Source organism: Sminthopsis crassicaudata, chromosome 1 (assembly GCF_048593235.1).
Source record: "Sminthopsis crassicaudata isolate SCR6 chromosome 1, ASM4859323v1, whole genome shotgun sequence".
NCBI lineage: Eukaryota > Metazoa > Chordata > Mammalia > Dasyuromorphia > Dasyuridae > Sminthopsis > Sminthopsis crassicaudata.
Genome location: NC_133617.1, coordinates 422730978 through 422754501, shown reverse-complemented (window position 1 = coordinate 422754501; position 23524 = coordinate 422730978). Strand labels below are relative to the sequence as shown.

The window sequence follows — 23524 nt, the reverse complement described above, 5'->3', positions numbered from 1 at the left end:
TCTTTCACTGTAGAGATGTCTGAGCTTAGTGATGAAGCCAGTGAATCTGAGCTGCTCAACCGTAGTTTATCTATATGGCACGGACCAGGTCATCTAGTTTGTCGAGAAGAGTTGGATGTTCCCCTGGATATTCATACAGCTTCTTCAATTGGGCAATATGAAGTGGTGAAGGAATGTATTCATCGGTAAGAGGTCTCATTGGGAAATGTCAGTTCTCTTAGATTTTCTCTTACCACTCCATGTTTCTTCTTATTTTGCAAATTGGAGTTCTGCAGTAATCATGGGTGAATGAATGCTCACTTGCCTATGGACAGTAGATCATTTGTGCTAGATAAGTAAGAAATAAGGTGGGTTTTATTCCTAGTGATTGAGGATAAGAGGGTAAAACTAATGAAAAAAGATGTTTGCATTGCTAAATGTTTGTATTTTATTTTCAAGACTGAGTAATTCTATAATTTCTACTTAAGACTTGCAAAAAAATTTTAAGCATCTCCCTCTCCACCAAAGTCTAAGGTAGAAATTAATCATATTGTTAAGAAACCCTGTAAATAGAGATTGTATAAGAAAATGCCAATGTCAGTAATATGTTCCTCTGAAATATTAAATGTGAAATTTTGTATGTATTAAAATACATTATATGTTTCATGAGATTTAGAGCCTTGTAGACTAAAACTGAAACCTGACAAATGAAATGATTTGTCCATGGTGAACACAAAAGCTAGACTTCAAATAACGGTTTTCTGATTCCAAATCCAGGGCTCTTTCAACAGTAAAACGCTGCCTCTCAACTTATATGAAGTTATTTCATTTGATATATTTAATTTCATCTGTTTTTGCTCTAAAATGCTAACCACAATTATCTAGATGAGTCTTCTGGTTTCTGAGGAGTAGAAGCAAAACCTTAAAAGAAGCAGCAAAATGCCCCTTGAAAAACAACATTTAAAAAAATTATTAGCTATTCAAGTAAATGTGTAATTTGTCAAAAGAAAATGAATTGGAATCTTCTAAAGTTTTTTAAAGAGCCATTCCTCCTTTACGAAGTCTCACCTTATGTATGTGGCTTGTGTATCTGGTATGACTTGGATTTGAAGTTATTAGCTTTGTGAATTGGGCATGTCACATCCTCTTTCTGAGTCTTAAGTTTCTTGGCTATAAAATGGTCCTAATAACATTTATTTGTATATATTTACATATTTGTACCAATCTGAAGATGTATAGTACACATCATTGTATATGGGGAATGTCAATGTTTGCAATGTAGCTATTTGGGCATTCTAACAGGAATTCGGTATATTAAGAGTTACAGTGACTTTGAAAAATACAAGGTAACCACAAATATTTTAATAGCTTTAGAATTTGACACAAGCAAATTCATGACTTAATACTTATTCAAAAATACTGTTGATGGAAATCACTTAACTACATGTACCTAATAAATTTTTCATGATTTAAGAAGAATAAAATAAAAAATAAAATACAAGGGGCAGCTAGGTGGTACAGTGAATAGAATACTGGGTTTGGAATCAGGAAGATTCATCTTCCCAAGTTCAGATCTAATCTCAGAAACCTATTAGCTGTATGACTCTGGGCAAGTCACTTACCCCTGTTTTTTTTTTTCATTTTTTTTATGTATAAAATGAGCTGTGGAAGAAAATGGCAAACCACTCCAGTATCTTTGCCAACAAAATCTTAAATGAGGTTACAAAGAGTTGGATATGACTGAAAAAATGACTGAACAATGACATATAAATATGCATGGGAAGATTAATACAGTTAACTTAGGTCTGTTCTGAGTGTTACAATTTCCAATGGACATTTATTATGTGCTAGGCACTGTACTAAGTGCTGAAAATATAATTAATAAAAAAGAAATACAATCCTTACCCTCAAGGAGTTTATATAAAACAAAGGGGAGATAACATACAAAAGGAGAAAGGAGAAAGGGGAAGGAGGAACACCAGAGGGTTCCCATGGTCTTTATTCCATGGAGTTGAAATTAGGCAAAGTTAAGAGACATGAGAGTCCATGTTCTGCTGGCTTTCTATAAAAGAAGACTCCACTCTTCAGCCCTCTAGTCAAAAGAGAAAAAAGACTGAGGGAAGTAGAGTCCATCAAGGCTTGAGTTAGCAGCATGGTACTGAGTTAAGAAGTTCAGCGAATTCAAAGCAGGTGGAGCAACAGATATAAAGTGAGGGAGCTAAGAGTGAAGACCTGCCACAGTGGATAAGAGGATAAGTTCCTAAAGGGGAAGCATAGAAGAGATTAGGACTGAAAAGTTGAGAACATAGCTTTAAAAAAGATAGACTTCATGTGCTTCCCAATTTTGCCTAGCCCTTCAAACTGTTGCTTGTATTTGAAATTCTTTTCAAGAAAACATCATCTTTTTTTAACATTCATTTTTTTTTATTTTGACTTCCTAATTTTTGCCCTTCAGCGCCCCACCCATTGAAAAGGTAAGCAATATGCTACCTATTATACATGTGAAGTCATGCAAAACACATTTAAATATTGGCAATATTGCTCCTTTACCCTCAAAAAAAGGTAATAAAAATGAGTGAAAAAATACATTATTCTGTACCAAGAATTCATCAGGTAAATAGCATTTTTTTTTTATCATAAGTCTTCTACAATTGAAGTGGATCCTTGTGTTGATCAAAATAGCTAAGCCTTTCACAGTTGCTCTTCATTACAATATTACTATTATAGTACACAATGTTCATAAGTTTCCCTTGGCTTTTCTGAAACCATCATCTGTATCATTTCTTATAGCACAATAGTATTTCATCACAAGCATATACCACCACTTGTTCAACCATTCCCCAACGATGGTTATGGCCTCAATTCCAATTCTTTGCCACTACCAAAAGAGCTGTAATAAATATTTTTGTACATATAATTCTTTTCTCTTTTTCAAGAAAGCATCTTAATTCAAATTCTTCTGAAGGCATAACCAATCTAAAAGTTCCACAGATAAGTAGGGACCTCTTTGAAAATTACATGTTGAATTTTATTATATACTTAAAAAGAATAGTTGTACATAATAGAGATTTTCAATATTATGTAAAGTCCTTTTTTTCTCTTTTGCTGTCCACATGTTAATGCTCATTTTATCTGATGTCAAGTCAATAGCCATTTAATAGGTGCTTTTTATGTGTCAGGCACTAACACTGGGGATACAAAAGAAAGACAAAAAAACACAGCCTCTACTGTCAAGGAGATCAAAGTCTAATGAGAGAGAAAACATGCAAACTATTTACAAACAAAATATACCAGGATAAACTGGAGATACTCAACAAAGGGAAGTCACTCACATTAAGGAGGGGTCACGAGAGTATGAGACTTGAAGAAAGCCAGGAGGCAGAAATTGAGAGAATTCCAAGCATAGATAGACATTAAAAATGTAGAGAGTTGGGAAATGAACTGTCTTGTGTGAAGAAGCTTAAGGAGCGGAGTGTTACTGGATTGTGAAGTATGTGGGGGCAAGTAACGTTAAGATTGGTAAGTTTTGAGGGGCCATGTTATGAAGGATTTTGAAAATCAAATAGGATTTTGTATTTGATCCTAGACATGATAGGAAGCCACTAGAATTTATTTAGTAGAAGGGTAACATGATCAGACTTGCACTTTAGGAAGATTAATATGACAGCTGAGTTGAAGGATAGAGTGAACCAGGGAGAAACTTGGGGCCAGAAGACCAAGCAATAGGTTGTTATAATGATCCATGCATGTGTGATGATGAGGGCCTGGATCAGGATGACTGCTGTGTCAGAGAAGAAAAGTGGGTATGGCATATAGGAGAGATATTATGAAGGTAATTTGATAAGATTTGGCAACAGATTGATTGTGGGGGAAGAGAGGGAGGGGTTGAGAATGACATCTAGGATGTGAGTGTGGGTGATTGAACAAATGGTGATGCTCTGGACAGTTATTACAAGAGTTCTCAAGGAGTGAGGATTTTAGGGAGAAGGATGATGAGTTCAGTTTTGGATATGTGGAGTTTAAGATGTCTGTGAGGCATTAGGTATGAAATGTCTAGTAGATAGTTGGAGATGCAAACCTGGAAGTTAGAAGAGAGTGATTAAGGCTGAACAAGAAAATCAGAGTACTGTCAGCAGAGCCATATCTATAATTTAATAGATAAATAAAAGGATAATTTTTTTCCTTAATATACAGAAGAATGTTGAAGGACTTTCAGAAGGTGATACAGATAAGCAAGACAATATTGGTATCACTTTAAATTTGTATATTTATTTAAAAAACAAGTTTATAACAGACTCCCAGTTTCATATAATCCTTATTTTATGGCCTTTATATATGGAATTGTTTATGTTTGTTGATAGATTGTCAGTTCATAATAAAAATAATTAAAAATATTTTTAAAAATACTTAACCAGTATCATTTGTTAGGCATCTTTAAACATTCATTTAAAATTTTTGAATTCCAGATTTTCTTCCCCATAGTTCTTCCACCCATTGAGAAGCAATATGATTCCAATATACATGACAAGTCATGTAGAATGTATTTATTAGCTCATTTTTTAGGCATTTTAAGTCTTTTGGAATTTGTAGCTATAATAGAGATGGGTTTTTTTCAGCTTCCCTTTTGTAAATAATGAAACGGTCTCAGATTAAGTAGCTTGTTTAGAATCAAATATAGTTCTGAGGCTGAATTTAAACCCAGCCTTCTTCTAGCTCTAAATCTCTAATTCTATGAATTCTGCATTCCTAGTATAAGTCAAATGTGGCCATAATTTATAATCCTTTTAATGAGTTGTTTTAGCCTCTTGGCTACTACTTAATTTGTTATTTTCTATTGATAATTCATTATTGGTCTGTAGCTTTCTTTTTCAACTCCCTAAAAGACTATTCATCATATTTCCTCTTCTACCCTAAAGGACAGAACAGCCTTTTCAGCCTTAACTTCTTGGCCAAAAAATAATTTTTCTGGTTGGATCCTACTTTCCCAAACCCCATACTTGTTGTCATAAAGGATTAAGAATAAAATTAAAAGACTGGTACTCAGAGATGCTTCGTTTAAAATTTAACTTTTTCTTTTTATTTGCTTCTGCTGACCAGAGTGCCAATGCGATATACTATGGACTGAATTACAGAAAACAAAATAGTGAGAGGGCTCAGAGGAGGAAACATATCCTTTTGATCTTTTACTGGATTGGCTAAAGCTAGCAGGATTTCAAGGATGTTTTGTTTTTGGAGAGCAGGAAGGAGCAATCAGAAAACTGTAAATGTGAAATTATAATTAGATTTGTGAACTAGTCTCTGAAGGATGTGGGAACCTCTGTTTTGGTTATAAAACAAGTATGAAACATTTCCTTGGCTGCCAACTCAAGGAAATATATAATGATAGTAAAAAGATAATTGTTTTTTTAAAATTCAAATTATTTTCCATATCACAGTTCTCTCCATGTGTTTTCTTTCCTGGCTTTTCTCATTGTTTTGTTTTTTTAGTAAGTGATTAAGAGACCATTTTTACTGGTACTACTTAGTGTTACTTTTGTTTGCTTAGGAGAGAATTGGATTTAAATAAGAAGAACTGTGGTGGCTGGACCCCTCTTATGTATGCTTCCTATATTGGTCATGACACTATTGTGCACCTGCTGCTGGAAGCAGGAGTCAATGTCAACATTCCGACCCCTGAAGGCCAAACACCCTTGATGCTGGCATCTAGTTGTGGAAATGAGAGCATTGCCTACTTTCTTCTCCAGGTGAGTCAAGATTTGCATTCAGAACTCTTAATAGGATTTAGTGGGACTCCAGTACAGAGTTGAACTGTTCAGTGGTTTGTTATATATAGTTCATTTCTAAATTATCTCATTATGAAATACCATTAATCAATATCTCTTGCAATTAATGATCATTATTCATTTTTTTTCAAAGCAAGGTGCAGAGTTAGAAATGAAAGACATTCATGGCTGGACTGCTCTTTTCCACTGCACCAGTGCTGGGCACCAGCAGATGGTCAAGTTTCTTTTGGACAGTGGAGCTAATGCCAACTTAAGGTAAAATAAGATCAACAAAGAGTTCTTTATTTTTCTTTCAAAGTGTCAGATGACCATAAAAATTTCTTTTGTCCCTTCCACCCATAAGGAAAACCAACCTTTTTTTTTTTTTTTTTTTTTTGGAAATTCTATTCTCATATGCCAATATGTGTTAAAATAAATGTTTCATAAAGAATAACTTTTGGTTATAAGTATTTATTGAACACCTTGAAAAGGGCATTAAATGGTCATATTAAGAATTTTAAAAGAAACATCCAACATAGTTTTTGCCTTTAATTAGTTTACCATCATTTCTGGTTGACAAAACAGATTGAATGGTCAAGAATGGGCAAGAAAACTTACCAGGGAAGGCTTCATGGAAAGTATAGGACTGAAGATAATAGGAGTGTAAGGATGAGTAGAATTCATATTGAAAGGAAAAGGGAGAGCATTTCAGGGGAGCATGTTGGGAGTCAGTGAATATTTAGTGTAAGAGTGGTATGCTGAAGGTTTTTTTGTTGCTTTTTTTTAACAGTTTACCTAACAACTGTGAGCATGATGGACTGAGGGTGAGAAATTGGTGTCAGGAAAGATAGTTAACCTTTTTTAAACATAAAGCAAAAACTCAAGTGCATCACTGATACTGATTTAAAAATCTTTTCTACTTTAATGAGAAAGGATAGGAAAAAATAATTTTATGAAATACATTTTATTGATATTTTTTGTTTTTACATCCCACATTTTCTGATGCGGTCTTCTTCCTCCATTTTCCTGAGATCTTTTCCTATGACAAAGAATTTTTTTTTTAAAGGGCAAAAACAAGCAAAATTAAACAATGCAAAGACGTAGTCTAACATTATATGCATTGTTCTACACCTCTGTAACAAAATGGAGTAGTTATCTTCTTATATCTTTGAGACCGAACTTGGTCATTATAATTTCACACCATTCAGGTTTGGTTGTTTTATTGTTTTCTTTCCATTTCTGTAATTATACTCATTATTTTGTTTTCCTGGTTCTGCTTACTTCACCTAAAATCACATGTAAATCTTTTCCATGTTTCTCTATATTTATCATATTTTTTATATAACAGTAATTCATTTCATTCATGTACCACAGCTTGCTTAGCTATTCCCCAATCTATGGTATCTACTTTGTTTCCAAAAATTTGCTATTATAAAAAAAGTTTCTACAAATATTTTGTTTTATATGAGACTTTTCTTTGTTACATGTTATATCAATGGAATCTTTTAGTCTCATAGTGACTTTTTTTTTTTTTTTTTGTAAAATCTGCTCTGATTGCTCCCATCTTCTATTGGTGAATTCTTCTCAAAGCTTCCATTTTGAAGCTTTGACACACTTCATTTCTTTCCTGCTTCTGCTTCTGCTTCTCCAGATTTTATCACCATGCCTTTTCTCCCCTACTCATCATACAGTTCAGCTTCCTTTTATGTTTTGTCGTCCTAGTGGAAAGTAAGTTCCCTGAAGGAAGAAATTGACATTCTTTTTGTCCTTACCATAGTACCTGGAACATTGTAAATGTTTGTTAACTGAACTCACCACTCTACCTTTAGTTTATAATATGCTTGACTTTTAACATTGACTCCAGTCATCTTTTGTCATATTGCAGGATGTGAGACAAAATCTGAGTTGCTTCAATTTTTATTTCTCCTATTTTACACGATTTAGTAAATATTTAGTAAAATATTCTTAGAATATTTTCATTATCTCTCTTGTGCAAAATTATCTCTGTCCTCATCTTTACTTCCTAGCTTCCCTAATTTCTTTGAAGTCCTAGCTAAAATCCTGTCTTCTACAAAGTCTTTCCCAGAATGTAAAGATATATATAAGAGAGAGAGACATATCCAGTTATATGTTTAAACAATTTTTAAATTATTTGGTATTTGTTTTAATTTTGAGTTCCAAAATCTATTCTTCCCTCTTCTCCCCATCCTCCAACAGTAAGTAATCAGATAGAGGTCATACATATGTAATCATGTAAAACATTTCCACATCAGTCATTTTATACAAGAATAAAATAATAATAAATTGTCACTTATAATAAAGAAGAATGAAAGAAAATGAAAAAATTGCATGTTTTGTCATTAGTTCTTTGTTTTCCAGTTCTCCTTAATGCTAGTGCCTTCCTTCTGTTGATTATCTCTAATTTGTCCCATATATTTTATTTATGCATTGGTATTTATATATTCCTTCTTCCTTTAGCCTGTGATCTGAAAGCAGAACTGTCTTATGCCTTTCTTCATATCCAAGTTATTTAGGGGAGGGGAAATGTAGTGTATATTATAACCATTTCTTAAGTGCCCAAAATGTGCCAGGCACTATGTTCAGCTTTTTACAAATATTGTTCTATTTGAGCCTCACAATAACATGAGTTATTGAGCTCAATTATTTCTGATTCTTCTGTATCTAGTCTGTTACATTTATCTATTTTTCAAGTAGTACCAAATAGTTTTAAAGATTTCTGCTTTATAATATAGTTTGAGATCTATTAATACTCTGAAATAATCTTTGAAATTATTAGGTTGGAAAATTGTATTAGAATATCCTTTTAGAAAGGGAAAAACAATGAATTTAATACTTGTAAAAGAGAGTGTATTTTTTGTTTTAGATAAAATGTGAGAGAATGAAGTTTTAATTTCTTTCAAATCTGCAAACATATTTAAGTGCTGAAGTACTTTTTATGTGCTGAGAGACAAAAAGATAAGAAATCATTCCCTGTCAATCAAGGCAACACGAATATCTATAATACATGAATGAATATGGTACATTCATAAAAGAGTATTATAAGAGTTCAATAGGGAATAGGAGATCAGTTTTGATTTTGTCTTTGGGGATGGGAGAAGGTAGATATTATTTGTTAGAATGAACATAGAAAGCTTCATTCTATATGAACTCTGACTTTAACCTGTATCTTGCAGGGAACCAACTTATGGATTTACTCCTTTGATGGAAGCAGCTGCTTCTGGCCATGAAATAATTGTTCAGTATCTTCTGAATCATGTAAGTGTGCATGTTTAAGCATAGTTAGTAAGAAATCTTGGCATCTAGGGGTTAAATGTAGTAGACTACCTTTCCTGGATTAAAAACAGAATTTTCTCTCCTATCACAATGATTTTATAGTACCCTATTTCATACAAGTGAATTATTATCAATTATTGTTTATAAGCTTTACTTATATGACTCATGATCCACTGGCAGCTAAGTAGGTGCTAAGGCTACTTTCCTTTGTTTTCTAGTTTCTAGTATTTTTCCCACCTACCTGCAGATCATGTTCCCAGTACTAGTCAGTATGGGTGTGCAAATGAATCTATATCTGTGAGAGACAGAAATTGTATACTAAAGTATTTGAAGATTTGTTGTTATTATACATATGTGTGTGTGTGTGTGTGTGTGTGTGTGTGTGTGTGTGTGTGTGTGCGCGCGCTGCTATTCTTTCATTAGTGCTACTCATCAAGAATTGGCAATAGTCAACAGTAGCTTAGTGTGTGTGTGTGTTTAAATGACTATATCATATGAAGTTTTTGCTTTTTACTTTTTCTGCTTTCCTATTGCATCAAGTAGTGGCATAGCCCAGGATAGTGTTTCTAACTTAACCAGACAGCATGACAGCTGAGTATTGCAAAATCTTACTCTGGGGACAGTTTTTATCTTTTAGCCTACTCACCAACCAGTAAGCATGCTTCAAAGCCCAGAATATGGTCAGATGAAGAGCTCCTTGGGGAATAAATTCAGATCACGTAGCCCAGACATCTTTTAATCAGCAAAATCAACAATTAGGAATGATGATATGGCCTTGTCCCAGAATGGGAAATAGATTATTTGAAATAAAGTTTCTTTCTGCCAATCTGTGTCAGGACAGTGGCTATGTTCATATCTGATTTCTTTATCACAGAGAAGTGGTCCATGTTCTTGATCTAATCAGCTGGATTATCTGTTAATTTCAATTAGTGCCTCTTTGATTTGGAATAATTGAGATAAAAGGTTAAATTTTGAGTCTGGAAAACTGGGGTTCATGTCCTTCCCCAGATATTCACTAACCCTGAGTAAGTCACTTAATCTTGCCTCAATTCATTATCTGTGAAAGGAGAATAATAAAAGCATATATCTCATAGATATATAATTTATAAGAGTCAAATGATATAATGTATATAAAACATTTGGCCAACCTTAAAAGTATTCTAAAAAGGTATGTTATTATAATATTATTATTGTACAATTATTTATCTTTTATTGTCTCATCATATTAGAGAGCAGATTAAATTCTAACTATTTTCTCCCTTCACTCTGAGAAAAATCTTATTTTTTTAAGAAGTATACATTCTAGGGAAAGTAATTTTCACTGTATTTCTTGAATCTAAAAGAAGGCTTTCTTGAAAACTTCATGTTTAAGACAAACCTAGTGTTTAAATCACAACCAGAATGACTTCATTTTAACCATCAATTGATTATACTTGAAAGTTTCCATGATACTTGCTGACCAAGCAAAGAGAATGACTCTACTGGCCTCGAAATAGTCTTTGAACTTAGATGGCATTAGTGGCATCCTCTTGTTTAGACTTGGATGACATTCAAGGTATTTTAAAAATCTAGGTCTTTTTCAACTTACAAGTGAAAAATTTTTGTTACCATATTATCCCACCATAAATCCAGTGTTGGCTTTTTGTAATTAATTACTTCATAGGTACCTTAATAATGAGACTAACCAGTTATATTGGATCTAGGTATTTATTTTAAAACCTTGGATTCTAATTTTAACAAGTTGTCTTGTTAATTAATGGTCTTGTTTTTTTTTAAAATCTCTTCCTCTTGTGTTTTTTAATGTTAAACTCATTCTCTAACAAATACTCTGTATATCAGGAAGTTTTGGAGATAGCCTCATAGAACAAAGTAACAAGGGCTGGATAGTTTTGTTTTTTGCTTTAGATGGGTTTTAGAAGAAAACTTTAGAAGCTTTTAAGAGAGTAGATGCAATATACTGAAGGTTTATTTCTTTATGGTGTTGTGTTCGTTTTTTATTCACAGTTATCTCAGGAGCTTGTGTTGTGACTTCAGACAAGCTGCGTCTTTACCATTCTGAGCCTTGGTTTTCTTTAATATAAACTAAAGCTTTAGAATTAAGGGTCTTAAGAGAATCTTATCCTAAAATTCTGCAATTTTGTAATGTGTTAAAATAGAGACAAGCAAATGTCCTATCAGATGAAATAATTAATATAAAAGGGCTTAACAAATATAAGATGATAATATATTTTTAAATGTTAACATTTTTTATCTTTCATTTTGTTTTTTTCATTTAATAAGCATCTACAGTCTCCTTCCCATCCTACCCCCAACTGAAAAGGAAAAAAAAAAGAAAAATGAAACTCTTGTAAGAAATATTCAATCAAATAAAACTAATTCCCACATTTTCCATATCCAAAATGTTCATCTCATTCTGCAATAAGATAATGCTCATACTTCTTTCTGTCTTTGATCTACTTGTATCTCTTCCTCCTTCATCTACTACAGTGCTATATTTTATATTGAATACATCCACAAAGTGGTATATTAAGTAGATGGATGAATTGCATTAATTAAGTATATGTGAATAAGAGAGGAAATGTCCATTTCTAAATAAGAGTTTTTTCTTTTTTAAAATATCAACTCTAAGTAGATACTCCCTAAAATATTAATAGATACTCTCTAAATCAGGAAAATTTGGAGATAACCTCATAGAACAAGTAGAACAAGGTAATAAGGGCAGGACATTTTTGTTTTTTGCTTTAGAAGTTTTTTTTTTTTGTTTTTTTTTTTTTCCCCCTTTCTGAGGCTGGGGTTAAGTGACTTGCCCAGGGTCACACAGCTAGGAAGTGTTAAGTGTCTGAGACCAGATTTGAACTCGGGTCCTCCTGAATTCAAGGCTGGTGCTCTATCCAATGCGCCACCTAGCTGCCCAGAAGTTTTTTTAATAATAATGAGGATGGTCACAATAATATATAAGATTCACATAGTACTTTAAAGTTTGCAAAACTCTCCACATATGTTATTTCATTTGGTTTGAACTCATTTGCTTCTCAGAGTAATCTTATGAATAGTCCCATTATTAAAATGAGGAAACTGAGGCTGAGAGAAGTTAAATGATTTATCCAGGGGTCACAAATATCTGAGTCAAAATTCAATCTCAGCTTTCCCTTCTTTCTTTTTTTTTTTTTCTTGTAATAGTATTTTATTTTTCCAATTACATGTAAAAGTGGTTTTCAGCATTCATTTTTGTAAGATTTTGAGTTTCAAATTTTTTTCTCCCTTCTCTTAACTTATCTCTCTCCAAGACAGTAAGCAGTCTAATATAGGTTATATAGACAATGATTTTAAACATTTCCATATAAGTCATATTGGGAAAGGAAAATCAGAACAAAAGGGAAAAGCCATGAGAAAGAAAAAAAAAAGGTAAAAATAGTATGCTTTTCTCTTCATTCATTCTCCATAGTTCTTTCTCTGGATGTGGATGGCATTTTCCATCCATTGAAATTGTCTTGAGTCTCTGTATTGCTCAGAAGAGCTAAGTTTGTCATAGTTGGTCATTACACAGTTTTGCTTTTATTGTATATATTGTTTTCCTGATTCTGCTCACTTCACTCAGCTTTAGTTCATGTAAGTCTTTCCAGATTTTTTTGAAATCAAGAACTGGAATATTATGAAATGTATATTTCTTATCTTCTCTACTCTATCACCTACTAAAATGGGTGACTGTGTGTCTCAGGTCAAATCATCATATGCGTTCTTGACTCTTTTTAACTCTTCTTTTCAATAGGGTGTGAAAGTAGATGTAGGAGACTATACCGGTGCCACAGCCCGAGCACTAGCCATGAAATATGGTCATATGAAGATAGTGGATTTAATAGACATTCATACTGCTTCTCTGTCCAAGACTCTTTATAGAAATCCAGGTAACTTACTACTTATATTTAGAATTGTGTTGAAATCAAATTAATTTGAACTTGTAGAAAGAACTATCTACCCTTTTACTAGTCATCATTACCTTCTCATGTATGTTTATACTCACAAATATTATCATGCTAAGCCCTGTATAAATCTAAATCCATGATTAATGAGTCAATAAATGAATAAAAAATTTATCATGTTCACTGTTGTGCCAAATACTTTGTTAAGGGTTGAGAACACATAAGAAATGCTAAATCCCTACTGTCAAGAAGCTCACAGTCTAATTGGGGACAGTTCAAAAGGGTTGGATTGTCCAAAAGGTTTGGGCTGCAGGATAGATGGAAAGGTCCAGAATTCCTAAGGATGAAGTTTAAGAGTATGTTCCAAAGATTGTTCAGTTGCTTAAGTAGTTATGAAGATATCACACTGGACATAAGAAGCAGGGCAGATGGTAGCCCCAGAAGATTTCAGGAGGCATTGGCTAGGCAGTGGCAAGATCTGGTGGTCTTCCATCTTATCATAAGGAATGAAGTTATTAACTTTCTTTATATTCCAATCTTGTAATCAAACAGCCCAGACTAGGAAGAGGGCCTTCCTGGCAAGTTCTGGGAGGATCCAGGCCAGGGAAGTAGGGGAAAGAGAAGATAGGGTACTCCTGGTAATGGTAGCTCTTCCAGCTGTCCCAGGTAATTATAGCCAATATTCTGAAAAAAATCAACTTATACTTAAGACTTTAAAAAATGAAACTATACTAAATATTTAAGTATTAAAAACCTATCTTGTTTTCTCCTCCTATTTGATTGGTTTCTATTTCTTGCTTCACATTGAAGGTAATATCACATCTTGAAGTACTACAAAGTACTGGTCTAAGTGTAGATGTCCTTTTACTAAAAATTGCTATCCTAGCTCCTGAATGTTGGAGTTTTGATTGTGTCCCAAATAAGGCTTTAGATTTGGAGTCAGAGGCACTGAATTCAAATCCCAGCATTTATATCCTATTTGTTGTTTAGGTAAGTCATTTAACCTCTCTAGTTCTTGTTTTTCTCTGTAAAATGAGAAGTGGTTGGAGCAGATGATTGCTAAGATCCCTTAGAATTCTAAATCTACCTCCTTTTATATATAATCCTTTGGCTTTCTTTTTAGCTCAAAAAGTGAATAATTATGTTGTCCTTAAACAATTTGAGATAATCAAGATGGTATGCCATTGGTATGGCATCAGCAAAAATTTGAGAAGAAAACCCTTGTATAGAAAATAAAGAGCCGGTTATATTCAGTTATGCATTTATTTAGTCATGTTTCTATTATTCTGTTGCTTGTGCCTTTGTCTACACTTTGCACATCTTCTGCATGTCCCTGCCCCATTTTAAATTGAAAAGAAAGATACCTTCCTGGTTAAATGAGAGGATTAGAATTAAATCTGTTTAAGTTTCCTTTTAGATCTTCCATTTTTTAACTGTAGCCACTTTTGAACTTCTCATTTATATGCTGAATACAGAATGAAGTTCATAAAATATATAAACTTATATTAGAGGTGTCATGATATAAAGTGTACAAATTTATGAGAGGCATGGATAGGAGGGGACATGTATTTATTTATTATTTCAACTTAAAAATGTTATGATGTCCTCACTATGTGTAAGGCCCTAATCCTAAGACACTGTGTTTGAGGCTGGAGATGACAGCAGCTAGACAGCTGCTACCCTATGGGACTCACACTTTACCAAATCCCAGAATATTAGAATGAGGGAACTAAACTAAAAACTAAAAAGAAAATCATTGTTATGAATTATACTTTTATGTAATAGATAGTGAAGGCATTGAACTCATTATGTTATAATTATCTCTGAGGTTCCTTCTGGTTCCAAGATTATGATTTTTATGAGAGATGTAATATATAGAGATTAAAGAAAAATTTAAATTAAATTTATAATGATGACCTTCTCTAAAACTATCATGTAAAGGAGAAATCTATCCTTTTTTAAGGTCATCCCATGCTAGCTACCACATGAAGAAACATCTCTTATTCGCTATATAAAATTTGAGTGGCTATGTAATTTCTTATGGGTTAGGCCCTGGGCAATAAATTTTTCTTAAAAGAAAACCAGTGACAACTGTTTTACCCATTTATTTTTGATGTTTGAGCAAGTGAGTATGATGCTGAGCAAATTTCTTTCCATATTTGTATTGATTCACAGAAAAATATGAAGATCTAAGTTCATCAGATGAATCCTGCTCTGTCCCACAAAGGCAAAGGCCTTTGAGAAAGATGAAGGGCCTTAGCATCCATGAAGGGCCCCAGGCTTTGGCAAAGATCACAGCCATAGGAATTGGAGGCAGGATGCACCAGCCTTGCTGTGGTGAGCCTGGACCAGGAATTCTTACCTTCTTTTTTCTTAATCTGTTCCTTTTTTTTCCTATTCTATAATATTTTACTTAATGTATCTGTTTTGTTGAAGGGATTTCAGCTCTTAAATTGCTATAATGTGGGTCATCATTTTTTAACTTAGAGTCAAACGTTACATGATTTACATTTTTTATCTTTGCTTAAGTTGCTCACAGTTAAAAAAAATAACATTTTTGTATTGCTTAGGTCTTGAGAATTTATTCCTTTCTTCTGCATGATTTCCCTTTACCAGCTAAATTTAAAAGTTCAAAATATTTTCTCTGAACATACAGTTTTACATCTCTTCTTGTTGATATCTCAGAAGGTGGCCAGCTAATCAGGGAAAGACATTACAAAGTCCTTTCTCCTGCTTTGTGTTTCATCTGATCAAATGGCCTAAGCCATTTTTGCTGCTGTCTGTTTTTCATCTGGAAAAAGAAAAGTGGTATTTGTAATTTCATCTCTTTTTGCATAGTGGTCATTTTAACTCTTACAATCTGAAGGCTTTGAATCGTCACATGATTCCTCTGAAACTGTGGGAGTTCTCTAGATTACATGTTGTAGATTGCTAGTTAGATACCCATATTGTCAATGATTGAATTTTGAGAACCTGAGATGTTTAGTTTCAAGAGAATTTTGAGGATGTGAGAAAAGAGAGAAGTATCAGGGACTGTTTTGTGGGCCTAAGCTGTGAGAATAGATTGATACAGTGCTTTTCCCCTTTTGGTTTGTCCTTTCCAAAATGTTTGAACCTTCATTTTCACAAGAACCAGTCAGTCAGTAATCAATTAAGAGCTCAATATGTACCATGCACTGAACTAGGCCCTGGAGACAGAGATAGAGAGAAATTGAAGTCCACTAATTTTAAGCATTTAAATACAAGGAATGGTTTTGCTTCAAAAGTGTAGTTGTTTGGCTGAACAGCTTTCTGATCAGGCTTTTTCTGAGCTTTACTAAGGACTAGGCACAAATAAGGTTTATGTTTTCATTCATTCATTTTCTGTTGATGAACTTGTTTGCTTTTTTTTTTTTTCTAAAGGCCTTGTGTATGTATGTTTTTTTTAATTTAGTTAGATGATTTTTAAAATATTACCTGAAAGGTATGTTGTTGTTCGCATGGTTGACCATACATCTAAATATCAGAGGATGTACAAGAATAAGTACATCTTACCAAAATCTATGTGAATCATATATGTCAAAAGGAAGTATTTCCATCTGAAAGAAAACGTGTGTGTTTGTGTGTGTGTGTGTGTGTGTGTGTGTGTGTTTTTCTTTGTGATATTGTAGTATATAATTTTAAGTAAGTCACAGAAATTTCAATGTTTCATGTAGCTCTCTCAGACTGAGTGACAGAAAGGTGCTCATAAAAGGGATTTCCTCCTCAGGAGTTTCATATCAATGAAATCTCAGATCTAGTACAAAAGATGTATGCATATACACTCAGATTTGGGGACATATGTGTACAGAAATGTTACCAACCATTTCCATTTGAAATAATACTGTTCTTTAATTTGTTTGTGTAAACACTGTGTCTTTTAGAATTGATAATACCTTCTGGAAAGTTTCTTCAAGTTATTGGTTTGGTTTGTTTGAAAGATGCAACACTGTGCCTTGTGTTTATGTCTTACTCCTATCTTATTCATAGAGCCTCCACAAGGCTATGTCACCTTTAACAACAACAATGAAGGGAATAGTATTGAAGGGGAAGATCTCCGATATCGAGATGTCACTTCTCCAATCAATGAACAAGATGTGGAAAGCAGCAGTAGTAGAGGTATGGCACTGTTTGGTTTTTGACAAATACTGAATATTTAACTTTAGTCAGCTTATATGGCAGATATAAATATAAGAACTTTTATTCTCCTAAGATGAGTCTTCAGTTTGCAGTTCCATGCTTATGGGATTCAGCATTCCATAGAGGATGTTTACTATGGGATACAAAAATAATTAATCATTTGTAACAGCAGCCTATGAATTAAAGCAGCTTTTTTTTTTTTTTTTTTTTTTTTTTTTTTGGTCTTTGATGGAGCTTATTCCCATGAAAAGTCCATCTAACACAATGGAACAAAAGAAAAAAAAAAAAAAAGAAAAGTGATCTATTTCTAAATGAGAGGGAAATAAAGGAATCTTTCATCTGGGTTGGCTCACATGTCAATAAATAGTAGGTTTAGAATTATGTGAATAGATGGACAAGAGGTCATTTGGTCCAGTCTCCCTTCTCCATGGAAGATTATATCAAATTATGCTGAACAAGTTCCCTATTTCAGTGTTTTATAGCATTCAACCATGACAAGGTTCCTTGTCTATAACTAATCTTACCAGTTCCTAGTTCTGTACTACTACAAAAAGCTGCTATCAATATTTTTGTATATATGGATTCTTTTCCTCTTTTTCTTATCTTATTTGCAGTCTAGGCCTAGTAATGATGTCACTGGGTCAAAGGATATGCATAGTTTATAATTGTTTAGGCCTAGTTCCAAATTACCTTCCAGAATAGATTAATTCATATTGTGTCTATTTTTCCACAGCTCCTTTAACATTTTGTCATTTTCCTCTTTTGTCATCTTTACCAGGCTTGTTGGTATAAGATTGAATCTCAGAATAAATTTTTATTTATATCTTTCAAGTTATTAGTGATTGACTCCTTTTCTTCTTGCAAATTTAGATATCATAATATTTTCCATGTATGTTCCACATTTTAAAATGACCTTGCATTGATTGTACTTATACTGAAAGAGAATTTGGCACCTTGGAATATAACAGATTTCTCAGGGGATTGGTTGGTTTGATTTTATAGGTATTCTGTTTTTCAGAGATTTCTGAAGAAGTCTGTTCAATCATTCTTTTTATTCATTGTCCTTTATTTATTTTTAGAGGAAAATCCATTCTGTACCAATCTACTAACCATCAGGAGTAGCAGTAGTAGCAGTGAGGGGCTAGCCAAAGCCCTTGGGGTCAGTAGTGAGGCTTCTTTGGAGAGCAATGAGGTAAGCATTTTGATTGTTTTCATTTCCTCTCTGCTCTACCCCTTCATAACATTGTGTAGGAATTTCAAATGTTCCAAATGAGTCAATCATCCAGCCAGAAAGTATTGTGGAGGATAACAAAAATGGAAGATTTGGAATTAGATGGTAGTTGGGTGTCAAATTAGGTAGCATAGATGATATATTCTATCATAATTTAGGGAAAGGAGATATTAATGTTTTCTTGGTTGGAGGAAAAGCTTCCAAGAGAAAGAGAGACTTGAAGCAGGCCTTGAAGGAATGGGTAAGGTATAGATAGGTAGAATGGAGGGGGAGGGTGTTTAAAGGGAACAATATAAGCAAAGAAGATGAGAATTAGCTTGAACTATATATGATTAGTAAAGAGACTTCAATCTTAACTGTGTAAAATTATGAATGGTCATATTGCACAGACCCATTGTTATCTCTGGAACATTAAAATGTCTTTGTTGGTTAATATAATTAATCTTGTGAAATTTGACATGAGCTTGAATATGTTATTTAGAAGACCATTCTCCTTTAACTTGGGTTGGATTCAGATGATAAAAACCATTCAATTTTTCTAGTTATTCACTGTTAACCCTGAGGTAGAATATACACATGTATACTTTTTTTTATTTGTGAATTCAACTGTTATGAATCTTCCTGTTTGTCACCTTGGGCAAAAAATCGAATGCTTATTTTAGTTTTCCGTACTGTAAAAATGAAGATTGGTAATAGTGTCAACAAACTTGCAGTGGAGTCAGAACCACTAAGCTAAGGGTGTTATGGAATTCCTTTATTCAGTGAAGCATTTATGTTATATTACATTATATTATGTATATGAAATATATGATATATACATATGTTATGTGATAACAAAGAGCCCCAAATCATTATTGGATCAATTATTTTTGTTTTATTTTATTTACAAAAAGCTGATTAGTTGCTAAACCTATCTTGAGCTTCAACTTTAGTCCATCTTCTATTTCTGGCTTAAGCATTTTTACCTTTGAGATCTTCCTCCTTCTTCTAAACACTAATCTTTTACTTTATAGGACTCAGATCATTCACACAAAAGCTCTGTTAGAAAACAGACTAAAAGTTACACAAAGGCTAAGAATCGTTATAGCAACAATGAAAGCCAGTGGCCTCCTAGCAGTGGAACTTCTGGGATACCTACTTCTCCTGGTTCTATCTTCAAACCAGAGAGACCCACTTATTCAGGACCCCAGGTAAGAAAAGGGGCATATAAACTAATTTTAACTCTTAATTGGGAAATTGAACCTCCCTGGTCTTGTTCTGACTTAACAAAATAGTTGCTTTTCTAAATGAGAGTACTAAAGCTGTTGTCATCTTTTCTTTATGCTTTAAAATGCCTCTTTATAAAGTTAAATGTCAATTGGCACTCCTATTCAGATGAGTTTCTATAATAATAGATTAAGAAAAAAAAAAAAACTGGAGTTTTTTTGTTTGACCAGTTTTTCCTTAGGGTTAGGGTTAGTGTTAAAAGTCTCTTATTCCTTAGGCTTCATAACTTCCCATTAGTACAAATATGACAGGAAAATATGGAATAGGATAGAGTAAGCTACTTTGTTTACCCTATTTAAGGAATTCTTTGAAGATCCTTAGTTTTTTGAGTTCTGATTTGGCCATTGTTTACACCTTTGTCATTTAAAGAAGAAAGAAGCCTTAATGGTATAGCTATAATATTTTGCTATATATGTGGTCTCTTTGTGATAACTCTAAATGACTGTTGTCAAAAATACCTTCCATAAGCCTTCTTCGGGGATCTTAATTTGGGGCATATAAACATTTGGGATAAATTAGACCCAGTGAGAAAGAATATGATAATAAGTTAGTAAATTTGGTCTCCCATTAGAAATGGTCTGAACTTAGGGAGTTAATTTTTGTTTATAGAATTTCAGGAGTCTGATCACATATATTGGGCCTGATTCACAATTTAAAATCTACATTCTGGTCTCTTGTGGAATTTTCCTGGCTATTTTTAACTTGCTCTCAAGGATTCTTTTAGAGCAGTAAGTAGCTTGGATGTATATAGGGATTTTTAGGACTTTGATTTCAAGGATGTCTTTTGACTTTGTGGCCAATTTATATACATATAATTAGTTTTTATTCTTCTCTAGGATAATGGGTAGACTCTGCATTTACCCAAAGTAGCACTTAGCTTCATTACAATTCTAATTGAATGTTAGACATCTTTGTGTTTATAAAGAAACCAGGGCCAGAATTCATAATTTCTATGAAAAATCAAATATGTGAAGAAGAGGAGATATAAAATTTCCAAAGTTCAAGGTATTAAACATGCAAGAAAAAAAATGCTCATTGGAACCAAGGCAGAGTGGAAATATTTGGGGAAAAGAAAAAGAAACAAATGGGCAAAATAAAATTTTCTCAGGAACATGAGTAATATCCAGAAAACTTTTCCATAAGAAACCTCTTCTAGAAACACTTTTCTGCACCTATTTTCTTGAGACAAATTCTATCTAGAACCACTACTCCTGGGGACCTGTCCATTTTTAGATTGTTTCTCTATCCCAGTATAGAACATACTTAGCCACTTAGAGACTTCTCAGTTCTTTAACATAGAGACATGCCTAATGAGATGTCTAATCCTCAAAACCATAGTCTTAATTTTGAGACATTCTTAAGCAACTGTTTCAGTCGGGCAATCTCTTCGCCATGTCCCCAGCATTCCTAAATTAGAAATGCTTGGAGGTCCCCAAATGTTTGCTTATTTGTACATACTTTGTTTCTCTGCACATATCCAAGTTAATTCCTGACTCACATTAATCCTTAAACTCTCTCATAGGAAAATAGTTTTGGCTTATGGTCTAACCTGATGATGCAGTTATTGACTTTTCATGTAGCCACTTTTCTTTAGGGATGATATCTCTTCTTCCTCTTCATTTTTGGTTGAATGGATCCCAGGACCTTGCAACTCTTCTGGAGCAGATTGGGTGTCTGAAATACCTGCAAGTTTTTGAAGAACAGGATGTGGACCTCCGTATCTTTCTGACCCTTACAGAAAGTGATCTGAAAGAAATAGGCATTACGTGAGTATGGGAAATATTTGTGGGTTTTCTTCACCATCTTGTTTTGGTCAAGATACTCAGAGTAAATTTAGTTCTTACTTCCCAAAATTAAAAGAAATGAGCATATCCCTCTTTTGAGAGCAGTTTAACTTTTCATTAAGTGAAACATCATGTTTGAGTAGAACTAGGTAGGTGGCGGTTGGCACCATGCTGCAAGCTTTGTCAGTTTCTTTTAAAATAAGTTTTTTTGTGGATCTTTTCTCTTTATAAGTCACTGTCACTAATTTTATTCATCCTAAACCCCGCCAACCTTACCTTGTAAACAGTTAATATAATCAAAAAGAATAAATTAACCAATTGAAGATGATATCTGCAGAGAAAACTACATTCTATACCTATTGTTCACCATCGTTGGGCAGAGAGGTAGCAAGCTTGCTTTACTCTCATACTACTATAGTTATTAAACATTACACTGTTCCGAGTTCGTCTTTTAGTGTTGGTTTCATTTACCTTATTATGATCATTGTTTTTCTGCTTAGCCACTTGCATCGGTTTGTAAAAGTCTTCCCAAGTTTCTTCAGATTCTTTATTTACATAATTTGCAACAATATACCACTTAATATTCATGTACTACAACCTGCATAGCCATTTTCCAGTATTTGGATATCTATTCTTTGCTTTCAATTCTTTTTTATTATGAAGAATTCAAAAAAATTTGGAAAGACTATTATGAACTGATAAAGAATGAAGTACTGTGAGAAGAACAAAACACACAACTCCAATACAAATGAAAAAAGCAATAAAGTAATTGAGTCCAACTGCTTCAGGAGAGATATAAAGGATGTTTTCTACATGTTTCTTTGCAGAGACAGGAAACTGGGGGGGGGGGGAGAGGATGCTGCATATAATGTCAGATTGTTTTGATTTGTTGACTATTTCTGAAATTGTTTTTCTTTTTTTTTTTTTTTTTCCTTTGTTATAAGATATGATTCTCTGGGAGGATGCATTAGGAATATAAGCAATATAAAAACAGGATATTAATAAAATATATTTTTAGAAACAATTGTTATTTTTTATATATGTTTATTTTTCATTTCAGTTCAGGATAATTGGATTCATGCATAGGTGATCATGTATTGTGGGGACTGCCATAGAAAACCAAGATATTTTCAAAGGGATAGGGACACATGCTGATATGATTTATTTATTTTATATATCTTTATATCATAATATATTTTACATTTTATTATGATTTGTTTACCTCTTATTCTACATCTGCAGTTTGTTTGGGCCCAAGCGGAAGATGACTTCTGCTATTGCTCGATGGCACAGTAATGCCCGCCCACCCAGTGATGCCCTGGAGCTGGCCTATGCAGATCGACTTGAAGCTGAAATGCAGGAACTGGCCATTCAGCTACACAAAGTATGTATGAGTATGATAAATAAATGTAGTTAGGTACAATATAGTATTACTGTCTTTTAAAAAAACACCACAAAACATAAGAGCTCTGTATTAGCTTACACATATAGATAATAGTCATTGCCTTTCAAGATATTAGGTCTAGTTTGGGGCTCATAATTAAGAGGGAGATGCAGAATATGGAGAGGGTTTTAAGAGAGATTAGGAAGATTTGGATTTTTTTTTTTTAATAGGGTTATAGGCTAGTAGAGTTGAGGTTATTTAACCTGATGAAGAAAGGTCATGATGAAGAACTAAGGAAGATTGTATTTCTATCAAAAAAAGTATTTATGTGGTCATAAAAGTTATTTAAATTGAATAGAAGGGAAAACATCTGACTGGATTAGAAATAGATCACCAAAGAAATTATGGAATATTTATACCTAAAAGTTTTATAGAATAAAGTAGGTGCCCATACACTGAAAGTGGTTTAGTTGTAGCTTTCTCAGAGGTATCTGAACATTCATTGTGTAGTCTTGTTCTGTCCTGCAGTTCATTCAGTTTTGTTTTTGTTTTTTTTTTGTTTTTTGGTTTTTTTGGTGAGGCAATTGGGTTTAAGTGATTTGCCCAGAGCAGCTGTTCATTCTTATAGTAATAAAGGTTAAATTCAGGAATGGTTATGATCATTTTGTAGTGGCATATCAGAAGTTTAGAATTAGAGAATAGGAGATGTGGGACCAAGGCTGTCTTCTAGCTCTGTTGAGCTGCTA

The 23524-nt window shown here is 33.3% G+C and overlaps 1 protein-coding gene across 4 annotated transcripts in view; it reads left to right on the top strand.

Annotated features, from left to right (window-relative positions):
* ANKS3 (ankyrin repeat and sterile alpha motif domain containing 3) overlaps positions 1-23524 on the top strand; it is a 39977-nt gene that overhangs the window by 2683 nt on the left and 13770 nt on the right. For 3 of the 4 annotated variants that reach the window (XM_074280411.1, XM_074280412.1, XM_074280413.1), the window contains exons 2-12: positions 14-185; positions 5525-5723; positions 5896-6017; positions 8936-9017; positions 12805-12940; positions 15131-15292; positions 16964-17092; positions 18193-18305; positions 19358-19534; positions 21252-21376; positions 22637-22778. In XM_074280411.1, coding sequence (XP_074136512.1) covers positions 16-185; positions 5525-5723; positions 5896-6017; positions 8936-9017; positions 12805-12940; positions 15131-15292; positions 16964-17092; positions 18193-18305; positions 19358-19534; positions 21252-21376; positions 22637-22778 — 1557 coding nt within the window. In that variant the 5' untranslated portion in view covers positions 14-15. Of the gene's footprint in view, positions 1-13; positions 186-5524; positions 5724-5895; positions 6018-8935; positions 9018-12804; positions 12941-15130; positions 15293-16963; positions 17093-18192; positions 18306-19357; positions 19535-21251; positions 21377-22636; positions 22779-23524 lie in introns of those variants that run through there. The other variant, XM_074280414.1, reaches the window with a different exon arrangement.